At 36.7% G+C, this 24125-nt stretch overlaps 2 protein-coding genes across 2 annotated transcripts; one reads left to right on the top strand and one right to left on the bottom strand.

Moving 5' to 3' along the window:
* Positions 1 to 8551: 8551 nt before the first annotated feature.
* rhogc (ras homolog gene family, member Gc) lies at positions 8552 to 10537 on the bottom strand. The gene is made up of 2 exons (XM_079870420.1): positions 10235 to 10537; positions 8552 to 9910 (listed from the first exon to the last, which is right to left on the bottom strand). Exon 2 carries the CDS (start codon positions 9885 to 9887, stop codon positions 9312 to 9314), a length of 576 nt encoding a protein of 191 aa, XP_079726546.1. The 5' UTR covers positions 9888 to 9910; positions 10235 to 10537; the 3' UTR covers positions 8552 to 9311.
* Positions 10538 to 12373: 1836 nt separating this feature from the next.
* On the top strand, positions 12374 to 24096 carry micu2 (mitochondrial calcium uptake 2). The gene is made up of 12 exons (XM_079871025.1): positions 12374 to 12655; positions 15625 to 15760; positions 16279 to 16310; positions 16471 to 16546; positions 16691 to 16738; positions 17837 to 17919; positions 18458 to 18511; positions 18700 to 18794; positions 21184 to 21355; positions 22288 to 22396; positions 22540 to 22697; positions 23004 to 24096. The coding sequence occupies exons 1-12, from the start codon at positions 12458 to 12460 to the stop codon at positions 23103 to 23105; spliced, it is 1263 nt and encodes a 420-aa protein (XP_079727151.1). The 5' UTR covers positions 12374 to 12457; the 3' UTR covers positions 23106 to 24096.
* The last annotated feature ends 29 nt before the right edge of the window (positions 24097 to 24125 follow it).

Raw genomic sequence — 24125 nt, 5'->3', positions numbered from 1 at the left:
TTCCCGGACAATGTTAGGAAGACTGTTCCAAAGATTTGGTGCTAAATAGGAAAAGGATCTAGCAGTCGATTTTGATATTCTAGGTATTATCAACTGGCCGGAATTTTGAGATCGCAATAGATGTGAAGGACTATAATGCATTAAGAGCTCGCTCAAGTACTGCGGAGCTAAACCATTTAGTGCTTTGTAAGTAATCAGCAATATTTAAAAATTTATACGATGTTTAATAGGGAGCCAATGCAGTGTTGACAGAACTGGGCTGATATGGTCATACTTCCTGGTTCTGGTAAGAACTCGAGCTGCTGCGTTTTGGACCAGCTGTAGTTTGTTTATTAAGCGTGCAGGGCAACCACCCATAATAGCATTACAATAATCTAGCCTTGATGTCATAAACGCATGAACTAATTGTTCCGCATTTGTCATTGAGAGCTTATGACGTAATTTAGATATATTTTTAAGATGGGGAAATGCGGTTTTACAGATACTAGACACGTGACTTTCAAATGAAAGATTGGTATCAAAGAGCACCCCAGGTTTCTAACTGACGACAAAGACTTGACAGAGCAGCCATCAAGTGTTAGACAGTATTCTAGGTTATTACGTGAGGACGTTTTTTGTCCAATAATTAGGAAATTACTAGTCATCCAATTTTTTATATCAGCTATGCATTCCGTTAATTTTGTGAATTGGTACGTTTCGTCTGGGCGTGAAGAAATATAGAGCTGAGTATCATCAGCATAACAGTGAAAACTAATGCCATGCTTCCAAATGATATCTCCTAAGGGTAGCATGTACAGTGTGAACATCAAAGGTCCTAGCACTGAGCCTTTTGGTACGCCATACTGAACTTTTGATCAATAAGACATCTCTTCATTTACTGCTACAAAAGAAAAAAAGAAAGAAAAAAATATATATTTTGAATATTGTTGTAAATAAAAAATTAAAAACGAGACAAAATGTGAAAATGTCTTATTTTATGTTTTAAGTCACACAGGTTTGCATAAGGGTAAGTAAATGATAAAATAATTTTTATTTTTGAGTCAATTATCCCTTTAGTGACTATAAAGTTATATGTTTTGCAATTGTCCCAACACTGATTGTGACATTTGTACAGTAAAAGCTAGTGTTAAAAAATAAAAGCAATAAACCAAACTAACTACTAACTAACCACTTAACTAACACACATTAGTCTGATATTTAAAATGTTGAATGTTTAATTTACTGGATATAATTTATATGTACTCAGAAGTGGACAATAACAAAGTACAGGGTACTTGGAGTAATATTTGACCAGTATCTGTACTTTCACTCAAGTAAGGAAGTTGTGTACTTTGACCACCTCTGTATATATCATAAATTATTGGTTTATAACACTGGTCTACAGCCAAAATGCTTTTGAAATAAATGTAGTCAAATTTGACTAATTCTTCTGGGTCACTGAGAACATAAAATATGCTATTGGGTCAGTATAAATGACATTTACAATGTCTTAAAGCTGTTTTTCTGCATAATGGCAATGTTCATCTCATAGATTTTTTTTCACTGAACTGCAGATCAGTGAGCAACGAGCACAGCGAGCGATTTCACCAGCACACCATCATTGCTTCTAGACTATTGCTGGATGGTGACAAGAGATGCTCCATTTAATTAATGCAAGAGACAAGCCAAGAAGCACCGAAAAGACACTGAATAGGACTAAAATATGTACATAATAGTTTTTTGCCCTTTGTTTCATAATACAATTTATTTATAAAACCCTTTTGCTGATTTGTAAAGTGTTACATAAACAGGGCAGGTGAAAGGTACTATACACAATATAAAATGTAAAAATTGGAAACAACAGCCAAATATAGCTGCAAGCAGCAATACAGGGGCCAAGCCGCTGTAGCACAGTAGGGCTGTAGCGCAATGCGGAGCCAGAAGAGCAAAAACAGCAGAAATAGAATGTACATGAAGAACAGATGGGTTCAGAGGTACAGATAGGATGAAATCAAAATGAACAAAAGTTCTGATGAGAACAAACACAGAATGTAGAAAAAACACATTTCTAATCCCAGTGTTAAAAACATTAGTACAGCTTTTACCCAGATGATAAAGGAGTTGAAATGACAATTTTATACACAAATTCCAAAGTCGCCCCACACTGGTCTCGAACCCACGACCGGAACGGTTCGGGATTCATGACGCATGGTTGAACAGATTGCGCCACCCAGAGGACTTGTTTTACCAAGCTTCAGAGCAGAGGCTTCAGTGTAAGAATAAGCACACAAAATCATGTTAACGAGATTAGCATGCTAAGCTAGCTTAATGCTAATGTAGTTTATGGTTATCCTGATAGCTGAAGAGCCACATTAAAAAGAATGGCATCTGGTTAGCATGCTAACCAATTATTATGCTAAGTTAATTAGCATAAGGCAAAAAACACAGGCTAGGTCAACTTTGAAGATGAATATCTCGGGAACGGTAGCGAATATCAGAAATCTGTTCAGTCATTTCTGTGCGGCTCAGTCCAAAGATCATCTGATCAAATTTTGGACAAAATTGAGCAAGATTTGAAGGAGGAGTAGCGAAAAAACTGTTTTTCATTTGTTCCAATATGGCGGACAGTCACATTGTTGGAAAATGACAAATGAGATATCAACGGAATCGGCATAAGCCAAGGAACATAATGACGTAAGGAAATAAAAATTTGAACAATGTTTTCAAAAGTTAAAAGCGTTTTTGCAAAAGACCTTATATCTATGGAACACTAGGTGGCGCTGTTTTCAATCTTCTCATGTACCTTCAGGACATTGTGTCGATGATCAATGCTAATTTTTGTGAAGATATGTCAAATAGTTTAAAAGTTATTGCAAATTATGACAAATTCAAAATGGCGGACACGTGGTAGATCCCATCCTGGCAAAATTGGTATCCACGGATTTGGCATGATGCAAAGAATCCATAGATACCACATTTTTGATTTTCTGACAAACTGTCCAAAAGTTATTGGCCAAAATAGCAGTTTTTCATATCTCATGACCCGTAGGTGGCGCTGTTCCCAACTTTGGCATGGAACCTCAGATCAAGCTTCTGATGAAGTGTACCAATTTTCGTTTCGATTGATCAAACTTTGGCCGAGATACAGCCTCTTAGCCAATTTTGGGTGGACCTCGTCAAGTTTGTGACACCATAACTTTTGAACAAAGATGAATAAAAAAAAATCTGTTCAGTCATTTCTGTGCGGCTCAGTCCAAAGATCATTTGAGCAAATTTTGGACAAAATTGGAGAAATTTTGAAGGAGGAGTAGCGAAAAAACTGAATACTGTACTTTTCAAAATGGCCACTACTGTAATGGGCGGAGTCTTAATGGTCTATATTGGTTTTGATCAGCATGATGAGAGGAATCAGGTGTCCTAAGTATTATTTTTCTAGATCAAATGGTTCAAAAGTTATAATCATTTCAATGTTGAATTTTTGAACTGGTGGTGGCGCTATAGAGTTGGCCCTAGAGACACCAAATTTGGTCCAATTACTATTCATGGCCATCTCTACAACTGTGCCAAATTTCATCATTTTCCTATGTACGGTTCATAGGGCTGCCATAGACTTCCATTGGCGGAAGAAGAAGAATACTATTATTCTGACAATTCCAATTACCAATATAGCTGCAAGCAGCAATACGGGGCCAAGCCCTGCAAGGCACAGCAAGCAAAAGCCGCTGTAGCGCAATGCGGAGCCAGAAGAGCAAAACATCAGAAATTTAATGTACATAAAGCACAGCAAGTTCTGTAAGCACATCAATTACAGCAGCACAGCAAGCATTTAAGCACCAACAGCAGTGCGGAGCCAGAAGAACAAAAATAGCAGAAATTAAATATACGTGTAAATGTACATCAAGCACAGCAGCGCAGCAAGCATTTAAGCACCAACAGCAGTGCAGAGCCGCAAGAACAAAAACTGCAGAAATTAAATATAAATGTAAATGAAGCACAGCGAGCATTTAAGCACCAACAGCAGTGCAGAGCCGGAAGGAATTTAAATGACAACTTTAAAGTCGTCCCACATGGGACTCGAACCCACGACCAGAATGGTTCAGGATTCTAGATACACGGTTTAGCAGATTGCACCACTCAGAGGACGTACAATCACAAACTGCAGAGGAGAGCTTCAGTGTAAGAATGAGCACACAAAAGCAAGTTAACCAGATTAGCATGCTAAGATATCTTAATGCTGATGTATCTTATGGCTTATGACGTGGTACATTCAATCCTGGCAAAATAGATATCCTCGGATTCGACATGACGCAAAGAATCGATAGACAACAATTTTATGATTTTGTGACAAACAGTTCACAAGTTACAGCCTCTGAACCAATTATGGGTCGACCTCATTAAGTTTGCGACATCATAACTTTTTTTTTTCCAGTATAGCAAAAAAATCGGGGACAGTACTTTTATGCGGCTCAGTCCGAAGATCATTTGAGTACATGTTTGGACAAAATTAGACCAATTTTGAAGGAGGAGTAGCGAAAAAACTATTTTACATTCGCTCCAATATGGCGGCCAGTCACATTGTTGAAAAATAACATATGAGATATTGTTGAAATCAGCATAAGCCAAGGAATATATTGACATAAAGAAATCAAATTTCAAGCAATGTTAGCAAAAGTTATAAGCGTTTTTTCAAAAAACAATGATATCTCTGGAACACTAGGTGGCGCTGTGCTCAAACTTCTCAGGTACCTTCGGGCCATGCTAATGACGATTCATACCAAATTTGGTGAAGAAATCTCAAATAGTTTAAAAGATATTGCAAATTATGTCAAAATTAACAATGGCGGACACGTGGTAAATCCCATCCTGGCAAAATCAGTATCCATGGATTTGGCATGACGCAAGGAATCCATAGATACCACATTTATGATTTTATGACAAACTGTTCAAAAGTTATTGGCCAAAATAGCCATTTTCAATATCTCATGACCCATAGGTGGCGCTGTTCCCAACTTTGGCATGGACCCTCAGGTCATGGCTCCGATGAAGTGTACCAATTTTTGTTTCGATTGATCAATTTTTGGCCGAGATACAGCCTCTGAACCAATTTTGGGTCGACCTCATTAAATTTGCGACATCATAACTTTTTTTTTTCCAGTATAGCAAAAAAATCTGTTCAGTCATTTCTGTGTGGCTCAGTCCAAAGATCATTTGAGCACATGTTTGGACAAAATTGGAGCAATTTTGAAGGAGGAGTAGCGAAAAAACTGAATACTGTACTTTTCAAAATGGCTACTACTGTAATGGGTGTAGTCTTAATGTATGATATTGTTTGTGATCAGCATGATGAGAGCAATCAGGTGTACTAAGTTTCATTTTTCTAGATCAAAGGGTTCAAAAGTTATAACCATTTCAATGTTGTATTTTTGAACTGCTGGTGGCGCTATAGAGTTGGTCCTAGAGACTCAAAAATTGCTACATTTACTATTCATGGCCATCACTACAAGTGTGCCAAATTTCATCATTTTCCTACTTACGGTTCATAGGGCTGCCATAGACTCCCATTTGCGGAAGAAGAAGAATTGTTATTTTGACAATAACAATTGCTAATATAGCTGCAAGCAGCAATACGGGGCCAAGCCCTGCAAGGCAGAGCAAGCAACAGCCGCTGTAGCGCAATGCGGAGCCAGAAGAGCAAAACATCAGAAATTTAATGTACATCAAGCACAGTAAGCACATCAATTACAGCAGCACAGCTAGCATTTAAGCACCAACAGCAGTGCAGAGCCGGAAGGAATTTAAATTATTATTTTATACACAATTTCAAAGTCGCCCCACACTGGTCTCGAACCCACGACCACAATGGTTCGGGATTCATGACGCATGGTTGAACCACTTGCGCCACCCAGAGGACATGTTTTACAAAGCTGCAGAGGAGAGGCTTCAGTGTGTGAATGAGCACACAAAATCATGTTAACGAGATTAGCATGCTAAGCTAACTTAATGCTAATATAGCTTATGATGTGGTACATCCAATGCTGGCAAAATAGATATCCTCAGATTCGACATGACGCAAGGAATCGATAGACACCAATTTTATGATTTTGTGACAAACTGTTCACAAGTTACAGCCTCTGAACCAATTATGGGTTGACCTCATTAAGTTTGCGACATCATAACTTTTTTTTTCCAGTATAGCAAAAAAATCGGGGACAGTACTTTTATGCGGCTCAGTCCGAAGATCATTTGAGTACATGTTTGGACAAAATTAGACCAATTTTGAAGGAGGAGTAGCGAAAAAACTGTTTTACATTCACTCCAATATGGCGGCCAGTCACATTGTTGATAAATAACATATGAGATATCGTTGAAATCGGCATAAGCCAAGGAATATATTGACATAAAGAAATCAAATTTCAAGCAATGTTAGCAAAAGTTATAAGCGTTTTTTCAAAAAACAATGATATCTCTGGAACACTAGGTGGCGCTGTGATCAAATTTCTCAGGTACCTTCGGGCCATGCTAATGATGATCCATACCAAATTTGGTGAAGAAATTTCAAATAGTTTAAAAGATATTGCAAATTATGACATCATTCAAAATGGCGGACACGTGGTACATCCCATCATGGCAAAATCGATATCCACGGATTTGTCATGACCCAAGGAATCGATAGACACCAAGTTTATAATTTTCTGACAAACTGTTCATAAGTTATTGGCCAAAATATGCATTTTCCATATCTCATGACCCGTAGGTGGCGCTGTTCCCAACTTTGGCATGGAACCTCAGATCATGCTTCCGATGAAGTGTACCAATTTTCGTTTCGATTGATCAAAGTTTGGCCGAGCTATAGCTTCTGAACCAATTTTGGGTCGACCTCGTTAAGTTTGCGACGTCATAACTTTTGATCAGAGAAGAATAAAAAAAATCGGGGACAGTACTTTTATGCGGCTCAGTCCGAAGATCATTTGAGTACATGTTTGGACAAAATTAGACCAATTTTGAAGGAGGAGTAGCAAAAAAACTGCATACTGTACTTTTCAAAATGGCCACTACTGTAATGGGCGGAGTCTTAATGTAAGATATTGGTTCTAATCAGCATGATGAGATGAATCAGGTGTACTAAGTTTCATTTTTCTAGATCAAAGGGTTCAAAAGTTATAACCATTTCAATGTTGAATTTTTGAACTGCTGGTGGCGCTATAGAGTTGGACCTAGAGACTCAAAAATTGCTACAATTACTTTTCATTACCATCACTACAAGTGTGCCAAATTTCATCATTTTCCTATGTATGGTTCATAGGGCTGCCATAGACTTCAAGAGGAGGAAGAAGAATAATAATAATAATAATAATAAGAAAACTAACAGATACAATAGGTGCCATAGCCCCTTCGGGGCTTGGCCCCTAATTAGTTGTTGTAATAGTCATTTGTGAATTCAGCACATAAAATAGACCAGATCCAAATATTAATATAATTTTACAATATTTGCTTTTCACTTCAGTCTTTTAATGACATTATCCACATATTAGTATTTATTAATTATTCTTATATTACACATATACTACCAAACTTTTTCCATAAAGGATAGTGGAATAATTATCAAATAAATATCAAAATATAACCTCTACTAACATTCATTTAAAAAAAATCAAATATCTCTTAATTAATTTCACAGCATTTTCCTGAGAAGTTAAATTTTTTGATGTTTTGTTTCAATCTTGTATTGTAAGATAAGATAGCAAACACTGAAATGTTACATCATCCATGTATGAGAAATGAACCGTGTGCCAACCAACCCCGGTCTCTCCTACTTTTTTGTAAAGGACCTGTCCCAAAATAAATTAAGCATTCAGGCCTAAACATTAGATCATTACTCTAAGAACAATGCCTCAACACAAATTACACATCCACAGCTGACGGTTTTGTTCATCTGTAAAAGCATTGTGAAGAACGTCAGAGAGATGCAGCTGTTCTTTCTTTCTCCCACTTGTTCTCTCTGCGTTTATACAGAGCGTCATGAACAAATCTGAGGTCAAAGAACCATTCTGTTTTACTTTAAAACTGGTTTATTTTCTCATGCAAGTGGAGGTATATTCTTAAACAATAATGACAGTTTCAAGAAATAAAAACAGCTTTAATACAAAAAAAAAAAAGAAATTAGTGTGGTATTGATGTCCTAAAAACAAAATCGTTGACAAAGCAGCCTTTGGCTAAAAAAGAAACAGCTGATGTTTATTATACAAAAGGTAGACATTCAATATATAAAATGTAAATGTTGACCCAAATAGAAGCCTGAATGTTTGGAGTGTTTGTGTACATTAACCACAGTCTGGATGTTCCTTGTATAACAGAGATGTAAGACAAAGAGTATATCTCCTCCAATATTTCTTATTAGGGCACTTCATTGGAGTGTCAACATTCATGATAAAATACAAAATAATACAAATATTAGTGGCACTTCAGATTCAATAACAGGGTTGTAAATTTGAGGATTCAGGCACAACAAGCCAAATACAAAGATCTTCATTTCTACCCCAAGGGTTTTACAAAACAGCACTATATCCCTTCATTTACAGCTCTAGTAGGAGGCAGGTGAGCTACAGCAGCTCTCAGTACATTTTCAGCAGCCCTTTCCAGCAATAAATGTCAACTGGCACCCAAAGTAGCACCCTAAATGAAATGAGCAGAGGAAGGAGTTTGTGAGATGTACGGGCTGAGCCGCTAAAGGCACGGTGGGATTACACAGCACTTCCTGAGCTGTCAATCGACCCTACAAAGGTCAGAGATCATTAACAGGCAACAATACAGGAAAAATGGCATGTTGTGGTAAGCATAGGCCATCAAACCTATAGTCCTTTGGGTCTCACATTAACATAGCACGCAAATTAGGGGGATTGCAAGCCCTCATAATTGTGTTAGCCTACTCATGCAGTAAGGGAAAGACAGCACCTTCATAAGACCTTCGGTCACATTAGACTGAATTTACACTTTGGTGCATGAAATATCCTCTGAGTGATTAAAATATGCTGGGGTTTTAAGGCATTATGGGAAGGCAGAAGTTGCCGATGCCTGTAGTCCTTTAGACAAATCCACTCCGTCTGCCTGATTTTAGATTACAAAACCGTATTTATGTCTTAGGTGATATGCATGTAAAGTTGAAACACAAACACACAAGCACGCACAGTCTCAATCTTTCTCATTATCAGACTGTGCACCTATTGCTAACTGTAGTGTAGAGATACGAACAAAAAATGGTAGCAACACACGATCACATGACTAACTTACATTCCACCCTTCATAAAATCTTTCACACACACATCCTCATGTAGTTATAACAGCACACATTTCTTAGTGTGCTTCTTGGCGTTGGGGTAGAGAACGGCCCTGACTGCTTCGTTGAAGACCTCTCTCACTCCCTCCTGCAGAAGGGCTGAGCACTCCAGATATCGCACGGCACCTATGCTTCGGGCCAAAGCGCTGCCCTGCTGCGGAGTGGTGGGACTCATGCCCTGCTCCTTCAGCTTCTCCAGGGTCTCCTTGTCCCCCCGCAGGTCTCTCTTAGTGCCCACCAACAGCACGGGCACGCCGGGACAATGGTGGCACACCTCCGGGTGCCATTTATGCCTGACGTTGGCATGAGAGGAAGGACTTGCCACAGAGAAACAGATGATGAACACGTGTGTTTGTGGGTAAGAGAGGGTTCGCAGGCGGTCATACTCCTCCTGACCGGCCGTGTCCCACAGGTTAAGACTGACGGCGCGGCCATCCACACAGGTCTGAGTGCTGTAGTTGTCGAACACCGTAGGAATGTACTCGTCTGGGAAGGCATTGGTGGTATAGGAGATCAACAGGCAGGTCTTTCCCACTGCACCATCACCAACGACAACACACTTTATGGTCTGCATATTGTTGCCTGGCACAGGGGTCCCTGTAAGAGAGAGAGATTTCATACCTCACTATACATGTACAAGACTTGGCAGATAACAGCTCAGATGGTAAAACAGCAGATAATGTTAAGATAACTACACAGCAGGGAATACTAAATAGCAGTTTGTCTGTATAAGTTGACTTCATATTAGTTGATTTTCCAGGTTACACCTCTGTCAGCAACAAAGACCCAAAACAAAGTAAAAAATCTGCTCAGCTAGTACGTTAGCAGCTGATCTGTTAAATAAAACCGGCCATTATGGGGTTCAGTAAGGCAGCATCACATACTCGTTGTTAAAAGTATATTTTTTAAAGTAAAACTCACTGTGTTTGGGTGGTCTGGAGAGCTGGATGAGTGTTTGCTTTGAGCTGCTCAAGTTTCCATCATCGCAGCGGCAAAGGCGCTTTGCTAACCGACTAGCGGATGAGCTTCACATTAATCAGTTATTAAACATTAGCAAACAATTCCTGAAGGTGTGTAACTACGCGTCACAACCGCTTAAAACCTGAAACACATCGAAAGTCTCGAAATACTTTCATATGAACACCATTTATTGTAATTAAGGCAAATTGTTCTGTGAGTATCGCAGTCCTTTTCTCTCACTGGCTCATTCTTCAACTAAACGGAGACGACATAGAGGAACACGCCCATGTCGCAAAGCCTATGGGAAATGTAGTTTCAGAGTAAAAACTACACATTTTTGTATTTACATTTATGTAGTCATAAATGCTTATGATTAATAATGAAAATGTGAATACAATTAATATTAACACAAGTATTGTTTATGGTATTACTTTACTAATTTGGATATAATTTACTAACTTGTATAATGGTTTCAACACGTTCTACCTTCTAGGTGTCTTTTTATGACATTATCCACTTGTAGGTCACATATGTAATTAAATCAGATCTCAATATGAATGCAGTCCTTTTCTTTCTCTAGCTCATTAACTTACAACATATGTTGCAAAGGCTAATGGGAAATGCATTGTAGTTTCAGAGTAATAATAACTACACAACATTACATATGTGTAGAGGTTTTGTCTTTCATTTTGATAAATGCTTTGAATCAACTAAAATTAAATGTACTATATAAACGTATTACATCAAGAGCAATGTATATTTGCCAGTTCACCACTAGCTAAATCTCACTTTGTTACAATTTATTTAAGGTTTCCTTGTTACAGTGTAATTATACATTTAAATACTAAAATTAATCAACTACATAGCCTAGGGTTAGGGTTAGGATTAGGGTTTGGTTTAGGGTTAGTTGCATGTAATTATGCATAATTTACTGTTATTAGTATAACAAGTAGGCTAGGCTACATGTAGCATGTGTTAACATGCACATGTTACATCTAACATGTGTTACAAGGACACTAAATAAAATATTTTATAATAAAAAAGTGTTACTGCTAACTTAAAGGCTATTCAAAGAGTAAGCAGAATAGGGCTAAACGTATAGCCTAGTTCTTAATTGCTTTACTTAATAATAAAAATAAAAGCTAAAACGTATATTTTTACAGATTGATGTACTTTATTTTAAGGACCCCAAATTATCAACTAATAATTAATCATGCAAAAATAAATAAATAAATAAAAATTAGGATGTAGCATGAAGTGATTAAAAGGTCACCTATTTACCTGTTCTCTCACCTATAGGCTCACCTATGTTTCAGAATGTGGACTTCACCCCTCCCCATCCTTTCCTCCCTTTTATCTCCCATCATGGCTATCAATAGCTATATAGTCATACATTTCTATTTATAGAACAGTTGGCCTCTTTTATTGTCCCATAAGCCGCACAAAATATTTTAAATATTTGTTTTCATTAAAGCTGAGCAATTACCATGATATCATGTTTTATAAATTCAGCTTGCCTTGCCTGAAACTTCTAAGGAAGCTGATCGTATGAAGAATACTGTTTAAAGGGATAGTTCACTTTAAAATGAAAATTCTGTCATCATATACTCACCCTCATGTTGTTTCAAACCTGTAAGAATTTCTTTCTTCTGCTGAACAGAAAGGAAGATATTTAGAAGAATGTCAGTAACCAGACAGTTTCTGGTCCCATTGACTTCCATAGTAGCCTATACATTTTTTCCCTACTATGGAAGTCAGTGGGACCAGAAACTGTCTGGTTACTGACATTCTTCTAAATATCTTCCTTTCTGTTCAGCAGAAGAAAGAAATTCTTACAGGTTTGAATTTGAAACAACATGAGGGTAAGTGATGACAGAATTTTCATTTTAAAGTGGAGTATCCCTTTAAGATCACTTCTCCTAAATTAACCGGAGATTATGTCCCGTTTCGTAAAAATGTACACAGGGTGGCTAAAATGACTATGAGTAAAAATGACTAAAGCATCATCAATGTTTAATTGCACTGCAAGGTGCGTCTTCCATTATAATCAACTTTCCACGAGCTCGCGAGCAAAATGTAGTTATGATATGCGCCTGATAGGGGCGACAAATCACCGACTCTTATCACTCTAACTCCACTATTGACCAAAGAAGACTGATAAAACAAACTTCCCGTAGTAGAACAATGGCGACTTGGGCCAGATTAGGTGCTAGTTGGCGGAACGCAGTGAGAGGTTTGTGGCCTTTCAGAAGTGTATGGTATAGTCGTGCTGTTGGAGCGGGTCTACTAGGCTCTGTTGTAGCTGGCGGATTTATTCACCATAACAATGAACCCAGACGGACACTTTGGCCACACATCGTGTACGCGGAGGAGGTCACGAAGGTAAACAAACTTCTCTAATCAGAGACAACTTTTAAAACAACCTCGTAACTTTTTAAAACGTCGTGCTGTCCGAGAAGTTAAAAACATAACAGGCTCACTGTCTTTTTGTTCGTAGTCACTAAAATTATACTGTCATCTTTTTGATGTTTAAGTAACTTAGCCTATTAAAATGGGACCAACCGATAATTAGCCTACTATTATTATTATTATTTTTTGCAGTATGGTAAATTGAACATGGAGAGTCATTAAAAGCCTAATATGTCTTATGTTGCAAATGTTCGTTTATGTACACATTTTTTGAATAGTTTGGATAGTTACACTGTTGCCATCACGTTCTGTCTGTATGCTGTCACAGCAAACTGTAGCTTACAGTCATGGTCAAAATTATTGGCACCCTTGGTAAATATGAACATAGTAGCTAGCCTGTAAAAATAAATTTGCATTGTTAATCATTTTGATCATTTTGACTCACAAAAATCTAACTTTTCATTGAAGTAAAATAATTGAAAATGTGAGGAAAATCTCTTTATGAAATAAATGTTTTTCTCCAATAGACTTTGGCCAGAATGAATGGCACCCTTTTATTCAATACTTTTTGCAACCTCCTTTTGGCAAGATAACAGCTCTGAGTTTTCTCCTATAATGTCTGATGAGTTTGGAGAACACCTGACAAGATTCCGTCATACAGAATCTCTCCAGATCCTTCAGATTCCCAGATCCATGTTGGTGCTTCTCTTCAGTTCACCCCACTCATTTTCTATAGGGTTCAGGTCAGGGGACTGGAATGGCCATGGCAGAAACTTCATTTTGTGCTCAGTGACCCAGTTTTGTGTTGATTTTAATGTTTGTTTTGGATCATTGTCCTGATGGGAGATCCAAACAAGGCCCGTTATAAGATTTCTAGCAGAGGTGGTCAGGTTTAGATTTTTTATCTGTTGGTATTTGATAGAATCCATGATGCCATGTATCTGAACCACCAGCAGAAAAATAGGCCCAAAATTTCACAGATCCTTTGTATGTTTAACCGTGGGCATGGGGTACTTTTTTATCCCTGTATGCACCAAAATCCATCTGGTGGGTTTGTTGCTAAAAAGCTCTATTTTAGTTTCATCTGATCACAGAAACTGGTCCCATTTGAAGTTCCAGTAGTGTCTGACAATTGAATATGCTGGAGTTTGTTCTTGGATGAGAGACGAGGGTTTTTCTTGAAACCCTCCCAAACAATATGTGGTGATGTAGGTACTTTTTTTATTTTTGACTTTTTTAGGCACTCTGTCTAAAAAATAATTAAACTAATTTCTGCAATTGAATAAATGAATGAGGCATTTATATAGTGCTTTATATGTACTACTGTACACCCAAATCGCTTTATACAGTCATATCAGGGGTCTCTCCTCGACCACCACCAGTGTGCAGCATCCACTTGGATGATGCGACGGCAGCCACAAAAGAACGGCGTCAGTGCGCTCACCACACACTAGCTATAGGTGGAGAGGAGAGAGAGTGATAGAGCCAATTGAAAGTATGGGGATTATTATTAGGAGTCCATGATTGATAAAGGCCAATAGATGGAATTTGGCCAGGACACCCCATTACACCCCTAATCTTTCACGAGAGACCCACATAGACCACAGGGTGAGTACCCCCTGCTGGCCTCACTAACACTTCTTCCAGCAGAAACCTGGTTTTCTCAGGAGGTCTCTCATCCAGGTACTGACCAGGCTCAACCCTGCTTAGCTTCAGTGGGCAACCAGTCTTGGGCTACAGGGTGATATGGCTGTGGATTCTCTAGCTGTGATCCTTGGAGAGTCTTTGGCCACTCAAACTTTCCTCATCTCCGTGCATTAAGACAGTATATAGACACACGTCCTTTTCCAGGCAGATTTGTAACATTTTTAGTTGATTGGAACTGTATTGCCCTGATGGTGGAAATGGGGATTTTCAGTGTTTTAGCTATTTTCTTATAGCCACTTTCTATTTTGTGAAGCTCAATAATCTTTTGCTGTACATCAGAACTATATTCTTTGGTTGTTCTCATTGTAATGGATGATTAAGGGAATTTGAACTTTGCATTTCCTCATATTTATACTCATATGAAACAAGAAGTCATGGCTAGACAATTTCATGTTCATAGTCACCCTGGCCTGGTGTGCTAAAAAAAATGCAAATATGAATAGGAATATACTTCAAAGATATTTTCCTCATAAGGATTTCATGGGGGTGCCAATAATTGAGGAATTGTTTTGGAGAAAAATATTTATTTCATAACATGATGATTCATGTTATCATTTCATCATGATTCAGTTTAAACCGGTTTAAGGTAATCTTACAATCACAGTGTTTACATTGGTTAAAGAGAAATAATAAATCTTGAGTTCACATTTAAAGATCATCAAATCATATTTGCTGCAATCATTTTTACCACTGTGCAAATTTGTCCCCCCCTGCTGTTATTTTAGTATTATTTGTATACTATAATATAGTATTTATTAATATTTTAAATTAGATTTTATTTTTTTACATTTTCATATTGTTTTCATTTTATATTATGTTTCAGTATTATTTGCATGTATGTCTTTTCTATTAGTTTTCTATTTCCATTTAACTTATTTTTATTTCAGTTTGTTTTGGTAATTTTAGTACTTCAACATAAACTTATTTCAGTTAGCTGACAAGGCAACTTTGTTTCCATTTTATAAGGTTAAGATTTTCAACAATCACAACACTGCTCCCCTGTTGTCCCTTAAAAAGTCATAGAATTGCCTCTTGCTCTTTGTGTAAAATGATACTGAACTTTCCAGTTAGACATTATTTAAACACTATTCAAGTTATTCAAGTAAAGATAAGGGGTCATAATTCTAATGTCTCAAAATATTCTAGAGGCCAGGTTAAGCTCTTGACACAATGCATTTGCACAGTTCATGAATGCAACTTGTACTCTTTCTTTTCATTTTGGTATGTCTGTAAAGAAAGAGGAGATCAGAGTGCCACAAGTGTCAATGAGACGACTGCGGTTTAACCAGTTTGCCTCCATGATCTATGAAGAGGAGCCATACATGACACCCAGAGACTTCCTCCATTCAGTCTTGATGGAGAAAGTGGATTGTAAGTGACATACCATCATATGAATGTGCAAACACTCAAAAAGATACATGCACTAGGGAGGCACTGTTATGTATAAATTAGAATGTGATATTGTGCATTCCTATTCTATTGGACTAAATGGAATATAGCTTTTTATGTTTACTTTAGGATGCCAGTTTTTACCTTTACGAAAAGTGCATACTTTAATATTTCTCTGTTTAAATGTATCTCTTTATGTGGACTACTATCAAAATACACCAAGACCCCAAATTGCTGACACATGCAGCCTTCCTCTCTCTTTCACTTACACTCTCATTTATATTAACATGTTTCTGGTTTGAGTGTACATCTGAGTGAAAACGCTGTTTATCTGGAAGTAATCACCTCTGCGTGTTAGGCCTTGTATTCATAAAGTAAGCATAATGTACTCCAGGATCTCTCCAAACACCACTACAGACCTCAAAGCTATTTTTTTTTTCAGTTAATTTTCACTATGCTGCAAAATATTGTTACAACAACTTGTGATCTTCCTCTTATAGGCAAACTTAAGAAAAAGATCCTGACCAAAGCAGTAAGTTCATATTGTTAGTTCACATGAATGTTGCTCCGAAGACAAATATACTAGCTTTAAACGAATACCATTAATATATGATCATATGTGATGTGTGATTGTGCTGAAAGTCTTACAGATACAATTAAAACTTTGCCTTATCTGATTGGTCAACTCACAGGATGTGGACGATATGATAAAGGTGGCTTCCAGGGCTGAGGCAGGAAATTTCCTGTTAAGAGGAATCGGAGACAAAGGTATATGTTGAGCGAACACATGCCTCATTGAGGAAATGTCACAATTAAAATGTAATTTTGAATATGCTGTTTCTGTTTACATAATTGAGTGTTTTAATTAACAAAATTAACATTGAATATCCTTGTCTGAACAATTATTTTCAGGGCTGATCTCTTACACAGAGTACCTGTTTCTCCTCACTATTCTTACAAGTAAGTATTCCTGGCCTTTTTTTTTTTTTTTTACATCATTTCATAAAGAGTTTTCTATCAGCTACATCACTTTCCCGTCCTTGGAACCAGTTATTTTTGTGACGTTCTTGAAGTCTGATTCTTTGACCCTGTATCAAAATTTGTCTGCACCATCCTGCACTGCTGATGAATTCACAGCATCATGGCAAAATTAATTTTAGCTGAGTTTGCAGTATTATTTGAATGCGATAAGAAAGAGAGACTGGCCTTTGTGAAATAATACATGCACAATAATTAGACAATGCATCATTGTCCTTGCTGGTTGCATGCTACATTAAACATCCAGTATGACAATATAGTCCAACTTGGGAACAAAAATAATTTGAGAGATTTGATGACTTGCTTTCTCACAAGTAAAAAAAAAAAAAATGTGGGAGACAAAATCATTAATGCTGGGTACACACCAAAAGATAATATTTTTAAAAACTACATATTTTTAACACCTGGTAGAAAATATATAAATCGATAAGTAATCATACTTACATTATTTACAGGTTGTGACTCTGAGGGTCAAGCTGGTCCAAATAATGTGGGTACTGTCCCCTCTTTAATGGATAAGAGTTTTGTAAATCCCATTTAGACCTCACAGAGATTTGAGAAGCAATCAAAAGCAAACATTCACATCCTCATCCTTTGGAAGGGTTTAAAAAGAGAATTTGCATGAATTGACATGTACACAACACGAACACAATGAATTAGGTGAAATTTTCCTGTGCGTATAAAAACGAATAATTCACGCAGCTATTAGTGATTGAGACCCATTGTTCTTAAACTGCTTGAGTACAATCAGAATATTGTCTAAAAATCTAACAATCCTATTTTTGGTGAGTTTGCAGTAGGTCTGTACTTGAATAGATGCACATTTGGTGTACAAAAAGTCTGTTAAGTACCAGCAGTTTTAGTCCAGTTCTACAGGTTTAGAGCCCTATGTTTGTTTTTGATATAAAGTTTTGCTACTTTGCCGGCAAAGCCAAAAATACTGCATCTTCACTCAGTGCTTGCTGTGAAACTATACTGGAATATACTGTATTTAACTGTTTAACTGCATTGTGATTCCAGAACCTCAAACAGGATTTCATATTGCTTTCAAAATGCTTGACATTGATGGCAATGAGCATGTGGACAAGAAGGAATTTCAGAAGGTATGACATCTCGTCACACGTTTTCTCATACTCAAATTGATAATAAGTGCAAATGTGAAAAAAAACAAACTAAAAAACAACTTTTTTTCCTGTAAATTTATATGAATTTAACTAAGAAAGTTCTCCTGACTGGATTTATTCATTATGGAATGTAAGTAGTGTGGTCATTAGGGTCTGTCTGCTTTGTGTTTCTGTTAATGCTGGCATGAGATGAGACCAATGTGCACCAGGTATGTGGGAATGGTTGATGCATGATTGGTGCATGATTGGAGCGTCAGAAAAAAATGTTTTAATTGAATTTAGTTTGATTTAAATGTTTGGTCTATTCACAAACATGGATCAGTGTGCCATGTGGTGCAGAAGATTCACATAAGCTCAAATAGCTATATGAATAGACTCATCATTTTTCTTCAGAGCATATCTACATCCCACTGCCCCTTAACACACAAACACATGCATAAACACTAGAGAATATCTAAGTAAATCAGTTATTTGAATGTGCATGACTTCTTTTACAAACTTTACTCTCTTTTTGAAGCTGAAGAAAGTTATTCGACCGAGGAAAGAGCTGCTAAGGCAGGGTGGGACAGAGGTGGGTACATGTTTAAGTTCAGCAACTTTGCATGTTATATGGGAGATTTAGAATTTGTTATTCTTATATTCTGTATAGAAACACTTCTTAGTTGTGTTCAATATCAAAGTTCAGTTGTTGAATATCTTTATAAACACGTGTTACATTTAGATGTTTAGGCAATTTTAGCATTGTCTCTTTCTCTACAGATTTCAGACAGTGATTATGAGGTCAACACTACACTGCAAGTTTTCTTCTTTGGGAAAAATGGAAAGAAAAAACTCCACTACAAAGATTTTTGCAGGTAAAGCAGCATTAGCCAAAATGCACACTACCTCTGGTTACTTTAGCATGTTTAAGTGACTGTGTGATTATTAAAAATTATAATTGTGCGGTATCTGTAATATTAGGCTATTTGACCTTAAATTTGCGTTATAATATAAATCTGTAAACTTCTCACTAGTGATGATCAGTTATAATCAGAGGTTATTTGTTGCCTTTACTATGATGTTTCCACTCACTTATTTCCTTTATGTATTGCTACAAAAATAACATAATTGATTCTGAATAGTGTTAAAGCTACACTGTGTGATTTTTACCCCCATCTAGTGGTGAAATTGTATATGACTACCCAGTGAATATTAGTTTCTGTTCCTCTCAATTTCGAGGGCGTTTTAACTCCTACGGTGGCCGTATTATTCCAAGATTAACATGGCTTCCAGTTATCACTTCGTCCATGACAATAATAAACAATACGTCTAAAATGAATAAAACTACAGGACAGATGTCAGGAGGTAAACGTCACCCTTGGAATCGGCTATCCCAGCATAATCAGATTAGGCTAACGTTACAATGTGTACAAAGTAAAAGCAATTAAAAATAACTAAAATTTACAGTGTCCTTTTTTTTATATAGCTTAAAAAATTGCGCCTTTAAAACTATTCATCACCTGTGATCCGTCGCAGCACAGATTTATGTTACAAGGTAAACAATACTTTTTCACCATTGACGCGAGGATGAAGTTATACTAGAGGTCGATCTGGCGTTATGCACAACCATGCTATGGTTAGACAAGCAACTATAAAACTTCGAATTTACACAAATGAATTACAACAGGCTGAATTACCTGTCGAGAAGAAAGCAGGCAACCTCGGCGTCCGTTTTAAAATCTTTTCTCCTCATGAGCTCTTTCCATCTGGGAAAAGTTACTCCAATATTGACTATGGTCTTGCTGATTTGTCTGTCGCGTTGACGTTTTAATTCTCTCTTTCAAATGTGAGTACGCACACACACACACACACACACACACCACACTATCTTTCAAATCTGCCGGCACTCGCGAGCTCGCGAGTAATCTCCCCCTCGCATTCGTCTCTGCGTCACTGAGTGTAAAGCGCGAAAGGCGAAGCTTTAATTTACTGGTATGTCCCTCTTTGGCTAAAGTAGTTTCAAGATGGAGGGGCAACATGGTGACCAGCATTCGAACCCCTCACCCGTATGTACTTTCAATGGCAGATTATAAACTTAAGAGAATACTTTATTACTTGAAAGAAGTAAATATACATTAATGAGCACATATATTTTTGAAAGAACTAAGTGTTTTTTGCTAAGAATCAACTAAAAAAGTTACACAGTGTAGCTTTAAGTGTAGACATGAGAATAGCAGAATACAGCAACATAAGATCGATAGGTCTATAAGATTGTTTTTATGTTTTGAAAGAAGTCTCTTATATTCACCAAGGCTGCATTTATTTGATAAAAAAAACAGTCATATTTGAAATATGATTACAATTTAAAACAACTTTTTCCTATTTTCCTATATTTTAAAATATAATTTACTCCTGTGATGGAAGGGCTGAATTTTCAGCATTATTACTCCAGTCTTCAGTGTCACATGTTCCTTCAGAAATCTGTCTAAAATGCTGATTTGGTGATCATTAAGCATTTACTGATGCTTAATTATTATCAATGTTAAACATATAGGCCAGGTTTACTAACAGCATGTGCCAGCGCAAACCCTATTTTGGCGTTAAAAAGCTACTGTCAGGATTTACTAAAGATATGCAGTGAAAAATTTGTGGACACATTTTGCGGCTGACCTTATTGCATATGCATTTGTAGGGTTTTCCCTTTCAGATGCAAAATTTATGGGAGGAGAGTATTTAAATGAATTACGCAACATGATTTGCTAAAGTATGTGCTAGTCAATGCCCCCAAAAAGCATGACTTAAACCAGACGCTAATTTGCGCTGCTCTCTAGATTGCGTTGGTCATTATGGAAATGATCCGGCTGCGTCCGTGTTCTTTAATTTGCACGTTGTTAGTAGATCACTCCCATCGGCGCTTTTATGGGATTGTGCTCTCACGCTAATTTGACCTGTTTGGTAAATCTGGCCCATAATATTTTTGAGGAAACTATTTAAATATAAAAAAAATGTTCAGGATTATTTATTTAATAGAAAGTTCAAAAGAACATAATTTATTTAAAATAGAAATTAATTTAATGCATCCTTGATGAATAAAAATATTAATTTTCTTCACAAAAAAAATCTTCTGAACAGTAGAGTAAATTTAAAACAAACATTGTTCAAAGTAAGCCGGGTAACTCATCTCCTGTCTACCAACTATCCTGTGTTTTAACTTTTGTTTAGCCTTGAGAGATATTTCAAGGATTTTGTTTTGGTTTTGTGTAGTTTTATGGAAGATCTGCAGGCGGAGGTTCAAGAAGTTGAGTTCCTGCGGTTTTCTAAAGGGATGAAGACCATGAGGCGGGAGGACTTTGCTGAATGGCTGCTTCACTACACCAATGAAGAGGACAATGAGGCATACTGGGACAACATGAGGAAGAGGATCCCCACTGGACAGGTAACATGTTTTAAACTCTAATACTTATAGTCCTGAATATTATTAAAATACAGCCTTGGCCAAAATAATTGGCAGTGACATTAATTTGGTGTTTCGTAAAGTTTGCTGCTTTAGTTGTTGTGGTGTTGATTCACTTTGTTTACTGTACATTATTGTGCATAATAGTCAGATGCATTTTAAATTATTGCAAAAAGCTTCATTGGACAAAAAAAAAAAGAACTTTATCACAACCTAAACCCTGGCACAAACTGACCAGCTAACATCATTTCACTAATCATATCATCAGCACATGGGAAAGTGTGAACGAGTACTAGTCAGGTGTAATTACTATATCATTCTGATTGGATTAAAAGAGCAGACTGATTGCTATAGACCTTATGTAGCCCCGCCCCTTTATAGCGTTTCGCTCGTTGTGTTCTGTCTTCTGGTTTTTATTTCCACAGCATGTAGGTAAGATCTTACGAATGAATTAATAAACCACTCATTTTAAAATCTTCTCGCTCTACTGACATTTGTTATGACATCAGCTTCAAACATTACAATGCCCATGATAACTTTCGTAAAAAACGATTGTCCTAAGAAGAAAAGGTCAATTCTGTGTCATGCAAACAGTACACAGTGCCTTCGAGTCAAAAAAGTTGAACTACTGATTTAGAGAACTCTGGAACCTGTTTACCTGAATGCCAACTGCCATTTATAATAAAACCATCAACTGGCTGAAATATCTTGTGAAAAACATGGTGATTACATTGCATTATACATTTCATTTAAATTGTAATATCAATTTAAAAGAAAACGTTATTTATAACATAAGGAGCGTGATTTGACATCAAATAAAGATCTTGTGCATTTGTAGCATCCTGTAACATTATAATTCCATTAGTTTATTTTAAAATGTCTTTGTGAAAGTGTCTGTTTTTTGTCTTTGTCAGAGCATCACCTTTGATGAATTTAAAGCATTCTGTCTCTTTACCAATAATCTGGAAGACTTCGCCTTCTCAGTAAAAATGATTAATGATGCCAACAAGCCAATAGGAATGGGTAAGACTGATCTGGATGACAATAGTTTTAACTTCTAATAAGACATAACTGATTGTCATTAATACATTTCTTGACATTTTCCAAGTTGTGTTGATTGACTCATTAAAATGCATAGCAATCTCCCTCACTATGTTGCTCTATAGCTCAGTTTAAGCGAGCGGTGAAGATAGCGACAGGCCACGACCTTTCAGAGAGCGTTTTGGACACCGTTTTTAAGATCTTTGACCTGGACGGGGACAACTGTCTGAGTGATAAAGAGTTCCTCGCTGTGATGAAAGACAGAGTACTTCGTGGACTCAGGGTGAGAAACCATTTAGCCCTTTAATTGATAATTAATTATTAATTTGCAGAATTGTATTTATTTCATTTACAATGTTGTGCTAAAATTAATCATTTCATAAAAATCATTAGAGTTATTGGTAGTAAATTCTGACATAAATTCTAATGTCGATGCTGATAATAATACTCATGATGGACATTAATCTGAAGAGCAGTTATAGTGACAGTCTTGTGACAGTAGTTGTTAATCTATCTATGTGAATGTGTGTAAGTGGCTCAAAGCTGCAACCGGTAGACTTACTGTAGATTGCACCTGTGTGTTGCGTAGGTTCAGCCCCAGCTGGGTATTTCTGGTTATTGGAAATGTGTAAAAAGAGAGACGCTGCAAGGAGCTCAAGAGGCACTCCGTGAAACCGGCAGTCCTGTCTGACACGGGAAGAGGTCTGGCTCTGAGTATGTGGTTAGCCGTATGCGCTAATACTTGCAATTCCATATACTTCTGGGAAGGAAAATGGTACATAATTAATTCCTTACAAGCACTAGGGCTTGCTAGTTGTACTGTCAGTTAAACCATAATCATGTCCTTTAAAAAGTTTACATGGGTCCAGAGAATATTGCTTTTAAAGTGATATTACCTTTGATCCAAAACATATCAAATACTTACAATTAAGATTATAAACAATCTTTTATATAAACATTGGTTTCATGATTGGTTTGTTTTCTGTTTTTGTTTTATTGAAAATCTGTGATGTGTTCTTCGGCCTTGAATTTGTGAAATGGCCTGTGTACACTCCAACAAGATTACACTGTCTTTTTGTGATTTTTCTTATGTGGATTGGTAACTATTTAATAGTTAACATGTTTAATTATATTTAGCCTTTGGTATTGGGATGTGGTGTTGTTTACATATAACCTCTATGTAAATCTTTTCTGTTAGGCTATATAAGATTGTAATCTAATCTAATACAGAGTTTGAATTATGCAATTATTACCCCAAAACTCTAATCTAGAACACTTTTGTACTGGAATTAGTTGCTTTTGGGGCTGTTTTGTGACTGAACATATGAGCTATTCCATCTTAAGTAAGCACATTGTAAAACTTTTTTAACAGAGTTTTGTCCTTTTTGAGTTTCATTTGTGAAATTGAAATTAGACTATAAATACAGTTCTCTTCTTTTAAATGTAAAGACTCCATGTAAGAGCCCATGTGGTATCTGTGATGACAATCTGTTTAACTGTTTAATCTGTGTTTTTTTCCCAGTTATTGTTGGTTGTTGTACCATAACGTACTTGCTATTTTTATTTCTAAAATGTTCAATCTTAAAAAAAGCTATAATTTTCCATTAATAATCATGTGGCAACTAACGTTATCAATTACTTGAAATATCATAGTGATTAAATGCTCTGAAAAGTACATATAATTTGCATAATTATGTTTACGTTTTCACCA

This window comes from Squalius cephalus (assembly GCF_949319135.1).
Source record: "Squalius cephalus genome assembly, chromosome: 5".
In the NCBI taxonomy this organism is placed as follows: domain Eukaryota; kingdom Metazoa; phylum Chordata; class Actinopteri; order Cypriniformes; family Leuciscidae; genus Squalius; species Squalius cephalus.
The sequence above is the reverse complement of the archived record's forward strand: the minus strand, read 5'-3'. Positions and strand labels throughout refer to the sequence as shown.